Genomic DNA, 7,255 nt, shown 5'->3' on the forward strand with positions numbered 1-7,255 from the left:
TGTGTGTGTGTGTGTGTGTGTGTGCCTCAGTTTCTCTGATGGGCGTTTTGGGTGTGACTCTTACTGCAGGAGGCTGCCCCAGGCTGCCCAGCCCAGCACCCACGTTGGATTGTGCTGACGGCTCCTGGTTCCTGTAACAACAAGTCTGTGCTACGCTGCGTCCCTGGGAACCAATAAACCTTCTGTTCTACCTGCCGCCTGAGAGTCACCTCTGGCTGCGGGTGGGGGTGCAGGGCCCGGTGGCTCCCCCCCTCCACTCCGTGACACTCCCCAGCACATTTCATACAAGGGCCTTATCGGAAAGGCCAGACTGACGCTGCTGAAAACCAAAGCGGCATCTGGCCTGATGTGTTGCAGACGTCGCTTTCTTATTGCATAGGGAGCCGAGCTGGAGGCCCAGAGCGGGCGAGAAATGTGACGCACACGTCACTGGTGGGGCTGCGTTGGGTTTTAATGAGGGACACAGGGACAGCTTGAAGAACAGCAAGCTGAGATGTAAACAGGCAGCGGGGGCAGGCTCGGGCACAGGGAGAGCTCCAGCCGCAGGTGACGGGTTGATATTGTCATTAGAAGGGGGAGAGGGGCTGGAACTTGGGCCTTGGGTGTAGCAGCTCCAGCACCAGCCTGAGGAAAGATTTTCTTTGATCCAAGCTGCTCCCGTATCCGTCCTTCCCCTGCAGACTCCCGCGGCACGTCCATGGGGCGTTACTGTAAAGGGAGCCCGCAACTTCCGGGGAGCCGTGCACACACAAGGGCTGCACGTCCCCTCTGCAGGCTCCTGCCATCCGGCCTCACTCCTTGTGCCGCTCAGTTGTGTCTGGGTCCCGCTGCAGATGAGGGGGAGTGTGATGATGACAATGATTGCGTTACCATAGCACTCAGCAGGCCCAGAGTTGGATCAGGGCCCGTGGCGCCAAGCGCTGCACAAACACAGACAAGGAGACAGTCCCTGCCCCAAAGAGCTTCCAGTCTAACACACACGTGACATGTAAAGTCACCTGCACCAGGAAGCCTTAATATCCCCAAAGGAGATTTCCCACCTGACAGGCTGGGCTCTACGTATTCTATTCAGAGAAGTGGAGGAAATGAAAGCGAAAGGTGACGGCGAAAGATGGAGACTTCTTCCAGCTGCCACGTCCGGTCAGCAGAGACCCAGCTGTCAGTTCCCATGTGCAGATTCTCTTGCACCAGGCAGCTCAGGGTTTTTCACGTTTCCCTCTGGCCGATGGTGGCAGGGTGCGCCCGCCGCGATTCCATGAATCGAAATCCAGATGAGCGTAGACGATTCCAACCTGTTTGGTGAAAGTCCGTAAAATTAGCTCCCTGGCTTGTAAACTGAGGGGATCCGAGCTGAGCATTCAAGCGGGTGTAGCCTGATGAAAAACTCCCCCTTGTCTCTGATCCCCTGCTTGTCTTGTAAACTGTGTGCGCTGTCAGAATGGACCCTCGCCGGAGTTGGACTGTAAGAACTCATCTACCAACAGGATTTTGCCAGACCCAAGCCCCATATAAATGGACAGTTTCCTCCTGAGATCGGTGAGCTCTGCATCAGGCCCATAGCACCTTTCAGTGGGAAAACTACATGTGCTTTATAAATATAATCTCTTCAAACTCTGTGTTGTTGAAATGCTAAAAATGACTCCCATCTACAGAACAAAAGCCTATGGAGGGCACGGTCTGAATCAATATCAAACTTCCCATCTACACACCTGCAGACGTGTTGTTATCCACATTTTTCAGGTGGGAAAACCGAGTCCCAGAGAAGTAAATGACGTGTTCACTACCGTACCATGAGTTACTAGCAAAACCCAGAGAAGGGGCACGTCTCCATGGCAGGGCTAAAGTCGAATGAAGTGATGCAACTTCCGTGACATCAATTGCGCAGCTGAAGTGCAAATGGTTTAACTCTGCTTTTGGCGCCGTCTCCACAGCAGAATGTCGAAGGAAGAAAACTCTTCCTCCGACTGCCCTTGCTCCTCGGGAAATGAGGGGTACAGGAGTCGGAGGAAGACGTCCTCCAGCTCGACATTATTTCCAAATAAAGGCTTGTACTGTAGACGCGCAGTCTGATATTCCGAAATAACGCTGCTGTGTAGACGCACCCTAAGTCTCTGTCCTCCCCTCCTGCTACTCCAACCACTCGATCTCACTTTCACCTGCTCCTTCCACAACAATCAGTTGTTTAAATCCCCAATCTAGGAAGGGGGAGGATTAGAAATGCTTGAGACAGACCCGCTGATGTAGACAGGGACAGTTTGGGAAGAACCGTACCTGGGGCTCCCGGGAAGCTGGAGGCGCTGAGATCTGGGGCTGGCATCCTGGAACAGAGAAAAACAAAGTTCATCTTCCATGGTCACTGCTGCTCAGTGAGGAATGGTGCAGCCGAGCTCTGGACTGGCAATGGAGAGAGACTGGTCGGAAGGCCAGTGCTCATGTTGAACCATGGATGAGGTGCCTGAACCCTGAGCAGTAAAAGCCGTTCTGTGTCGCCCCCCGACAAGGGAATACGCTGGGACCGGTGCCGGCAGGGGTGACATTTGACACTTGGACGGGACAGTTTCAGCCCCCAGTAGCAAGCTGGGGGCAGGATTTCTCTCTGTGTGGGAGGGGCTGGACTGGGCTGTTTCTCACCTAGTGTGCAAGGGCAGAGGGTCCAGACGAGGCTCAGAGACACCGACAGCAGCAGCAGCCCAGCCCCAGCCGCCAGGGGCGCAAGGTACTGTGAGCACGGGTTGGCCGGAGCTGTGGGGGAAGGGACAGAAAAGGCACAAGACACTGAGTTGAACCAAGAGGTTTGTGATGCCACCGCATCCAGCCCTTCCCCCCCATCTGTATTTCACCCTGCGCCTCAACCCTCCAGTGAGAGTCTACCGGAGCCTGCAGCATCTTTTCAGAGAATCCCTAAACGGGAAGGAACCTCAAGAGGACATCAAGGGCAGGACCAAGCGCTGTCTAGACCATCCCTGACAGGTGTCTGTCCAACCTGCTCTTAAATATCTGCAGGGATGGAGATTCCACAACCTCCTCAGGCAACTTATTCCAGTGTTTCATCACCCGGACAGCTAGAATGTTTTTCCTAATGTCCAACCTCAAACTCGCTTGCTACAGTTTAAGCCTATTGGTGTTCTGGTCCGTGTTGCTTCTTTTTTTCCTTAGGCAAATTATTTCTCCTGTAATCAGAATGGTTGCACCTTCTGCCATCTACAAAATCCTCGCTGTAGGTCTCTCCCTATCTCACCCCCTCTCCATCACTTTATATCTCAGTGGAAAGATCTCTCCTGATATGGATTATTGTTGAACTCGTTACCTGGATCCATTATGTATCATCTGGGTGTGAGCTACCCTAGAGATCAGAGCTACATTGGCTTGTGGTCCCTGGAATGTCCTTAAGTTATCTTCCCCAATTGTCTGGAGCAGTGTTTCTCAAGCAGCGGTACGAATATCCTTATGGGTACTCGAGATATGTCAGAGGGGTACATTAACACAAGTGATATTTGGAGAAAACTCAATTTTTGTTTTAAATTTTACAGCGTTTTATTTTTTTTTCCTTTTTACACCCAAAAATGTCATTGCCCGCCTGGCTACAATTAAGCTGTTTAAACAAATGTATTGCAACAATAGAAAAAAAAATGTGTGCCTGAAAAATGTATGTACTAAGGGTACTTATTTTTTGTAAAAGGGGTCCGTTATAAAAAAAAAGGTTGAGAAACACGAGTCTAGAGAAATTTAAGCTAAGTTTCATAATAGTCAATTTTCCAGGCTGGACACTAACATGGAGAGAGTTCTGAGTGTGGCCCCTTCACACCTCTGTCACTTCTGTGTTCCCATGACCCTCCAATACAAGATCACTCACCCGCAGGGTACCCGGCACTCGCATTCACACTCCTGCCAGAAGAGTTGAATTTGACGTCACAGGTGAAAATCTTCCTGCTGGCCCAGGTGTCCCAGGGGATGCTGATGTGATTTACGAGTGTTAAAGATCCATCCTTCGCCTTCAACCAGCGCGTCAGCCCCTGTTCCTGCCGCTCCCCAGAAACGCTCCAGGAAACATGGACGGGGCCGGACACTCCCTGGACCACACAGGCCAGATGTGCTGTCCCGTTGCCTTGGCTGCCGTGTGGAAATGGGACCAGAAGCAACACCCTGCTGCTGTCGGTGTAACTGTCTGAGCAGAAGGAGGTGGCGAATCTGATCATCAAGTGAGCTCTGGTTACAGATGTGAATTGTTTGCTCAGAGAACAGCTGGATCAGGTAATATCTTTTATTGGACCAAATTCTGTCAATGAGGGAGACAGGCTGTCGAGCTCACAGAGAACTCGCAATGTCATTTCCCAGACACAAAGAACAGCTTTGTGTAAGCTCAATATCTTGTCTCCAAAGTGGGTCCAATAAAAGAGATTACTTCACCCATCTTGTCTCTCTAACCTCCTGGGAACAAGGCTACAGCACCATTGCACATATCTGTCTCTGAGACACCAATTCGAAGCAACTAATCTACTGAAGATGGAAATACGAAATCAGCTACCCACTAATACAGAGCACATTACATAGATGGATTAGAAGCAAGGAAATTTGTGTCTTTTTATACATTTGTAAATATTTTTACTCAAAATATTATTTTGTGACATGAGGACATTTGGATTAAAATTTTCCAAACCCATCACCCTATACATGTATAGAGAGACGTCAGTAATTCTGTTTTGGCACTTTCAAGTTTTAGTGTTTTCAGATAGAAAATGCATTATATTCCTTCTGCACCCATATCATTTAATGGTTAGCTGATCTGTTTTGCTTAAAATACTACTTCCCTTTAGTTGTTCATCAGGTTATATTGTATCTTGTCACATTTCAATGGGAACATGAAGTATGATTTGTTAATCAGTTATTAGTGTGCCTAAATAAGGCAGGGTTCCTTACCTCCAACAATCAGTGAGGATCCATTCCCGAAAATCAGGTAGCTGAGGTATCTATATGCACAGTAGTAAATGCCAGACTCATTCTGTTGGATGTTGCTGATTTCCAGCTTCGTGCTGTGTGGCTCGTGTTTGCAAGCAAATTTACTCACATTTTGATCATCCAAACAGCTCTTAATGCATGTGGGTGTCTCTCCTTTTTTTCTCAGATACCAAAATACAGCACTTCCAAGTTTCGAGGTTTTAGTGGAAGAACAGTGGATCTCTGCGCTGTGACCGACTTCCACAAACTGGATCGACTGAGGCTGGTGCAGAAATAACTGCACTCCTAGCACTGGAGAGAGAAAACGTGGTTATGGTCAGTTTCCATCTGGTCTCCACCTGCCACCGAGGGAATGGGTAGCGCAGCAATAGAAATTACTTCATCTGAGAACATCTACACCCTGCAGTTTAAATGCCAAAAGACCTGCTATAACCTTGTACAAGTGAAAGAAAACGCAATTAAAATCCAGGAAATCTTTGCAAACACACAGTCGTTATTCAACACCCATTTTCCTGTTGAAGAGTTTCTGTTTTCCCAGTTCCAAAGCTTAATGGAGAAGTTTTACCTAAAGAAGATAAAAGCAGATATTCAGCAAAAATCATTTTCAGAAAAAAGAAGAAAATGCTGCCACACTAGCCCGAGGGCTGGTGCCGAGTGCAGTGCTGCAGTGACTGGGCGCAGTGTCTGGGTCCTTTCCAGTGAAGATGCCTCTGACGAGCATGTGATGTGATGACAGACACTAGCTGGGTGGGTGCAGCATCTACAGCAGCGGCAGCATTTCTTGTCGAACTTTTCTATGGTCCAGTGGCTCATGGATGTACCCGAGTGAGTCAGAATAATTTCACACACCCGGAACACGGCTGGTCCATATAACGAAACCCCCGTGATGGGGGAGCACAAGGCCCATTGACTTGGAAAGGAAAATGCTCCTAAATCACTTGGGTTTTTCACAGTGTGAACGTAACACTCTCCCCACCCGGCCATCCTCATTCTAGGATTGTCGCGTACTTTGTGGTGCTGGCACACTTGTCTGTAACAATCATGTGGAGTTGAATAGCACTTGAAATAATTATTTAATAGCACTTGGAAGCTCTGCGATGGAGGAGCAATATGAGAATGCGGGATGTGATTTTCAAAAGCGTCTCGTTTTAAAAAGTGACCTCGGGCCAGATTTTCAAATGTCCTTACTTGTCTGTCAATGCAGATGGCTGCTAAGGATGCAATATCCCATTTCATTGTTTAACTGGTTGAACATATTTAACAGCCCATCCTAACCCTGCCACAGGCAGGGGCTGCTCCGTTGTATGGTTCTCGGCCCCCACCAATTAACCTTAATCAGTTAACCGGTTAAACATTCACATCTCTAATAGGTGATTAGTGGGATTCTCAACAGGGCTAAGAGAGGTGGGGGTAACATTCCTTCCAACTTTTTCTTTCCATCCGTGTGTGGAATGAATTTTGTTATATGTGCCAAGGCATGTGTGGGTGTGCACCAACCACATGGGGAAACACACACATGCTGCTGGCTATGAGTGGCAGTGGTTGCTCTGCTATCAGTCGGGTGGCATTTGTATCTCTCTTGGGTGGCTGCCCAAGCGCTCAGCTTACAGGGAACTCTGGTTAGAGGCCTCACTCCCACTGAAGTCGATGGAATTCACACGACTCCCCTTGGATCTATCAATCAACTGGCTGACAGGGAACTGAGCAGGGCTGGTGAGCAAGCTGCGTGTGGCTGCAGGGCGCAGGGAGAGAGAAGGAAAGTGCATCTGTCCCTGGCTGCCCTGCAACAGCTGACAATAGAGGGCAACGTGGGCTTGCGATTTGAATACAGATGGAGAGGGGCTTGGTACAAACAAGAAACAGGCCTCCAGGCTGGCTGGGGAGGGGCTGCCTGTTGTCAGGGCTTCCACAGCTCAGACCCTAAAATCAGAGCACTAGTCGCGCCGTGTCTCCCTGTGACGGAGTGGAGGTTGTGTTCACTGTGTTTTCTTTGTTACATTGTGTGTGATTCCGACTGTTGTGCTGTTCTGTAGTAACTCTGTGTGTGTGTGTGTGTGTGTGTGTGTTTGCCTCAGTTTCCCTGGGCACTGTACCAGTGTTGGGCTTGGAATGGGAGATTTGGGAGTGACTCTCACTGAGACAGGCTGCCTCAGGCAGCCCAGCCCAGCACACGTACACAATGGCTCAGGCTGCCTTGTAAGCTGAGCCTCGGTGGCAGATGGAAGCAGGTGACACCTTTTGCCTGGGAAGCTGGAGGAAGGAGGAGGCGGGGCTGCCTGCAGGGCTGGGATTGGTTGCT

The 7,255-nt window shown here is 49.5% G+C and overlaps 1 protein-coding gene across 1 annotated transcript; it reads right to left on the reverse strand.

The window, feature by feature from the left end:
- Positions 1 to 462: 462 nt before the first annotated feature.
- On the reverse strand, positions 463 to 5,573 carry LOC149521799 (immunoglobulin kappa light chain-like). Its single transcript, XM_089772439.1, has 6 exons — positions 5,522 to 5,573; positions 4,918 to 5,247; positions 3,854 to 4,165; positions 2,632 to 2,742; positions 2,272 to 2,318; positions 463 to 1,292 (listed from the first exon to the last, which is right to left on the reverse strand). Exons 1-6 carry the CDS (start codon positions 5,556 to 5,558, stop codon positions 1,197 to 1,199), a joined length of 933 nt encoding a protein of 310 aa, XP_089628565.1. The 5' UTR covers positions 5,559 to 5,573; the 3' UTR covers positions 463 to 1,196.
- Between the last annotated feature and the right edge of the window lie 1,682 nt (positions 5,574 to 7,255).

The sequence above is a fragment of the Pelodiscus sinensis genome, chromosome 22 (genome assembly GCF_052426305.1).
Source record: "Pelodiscus sinensis isolate ZL-2025 chromosome 22, ASM5242630v1, whole genome shotgun sequence".
NCBI lineage: Eukaryota > Metazoa > Chordata > Testudines > Trionychidae > Pelodiscus > Pelodiscus sinensis.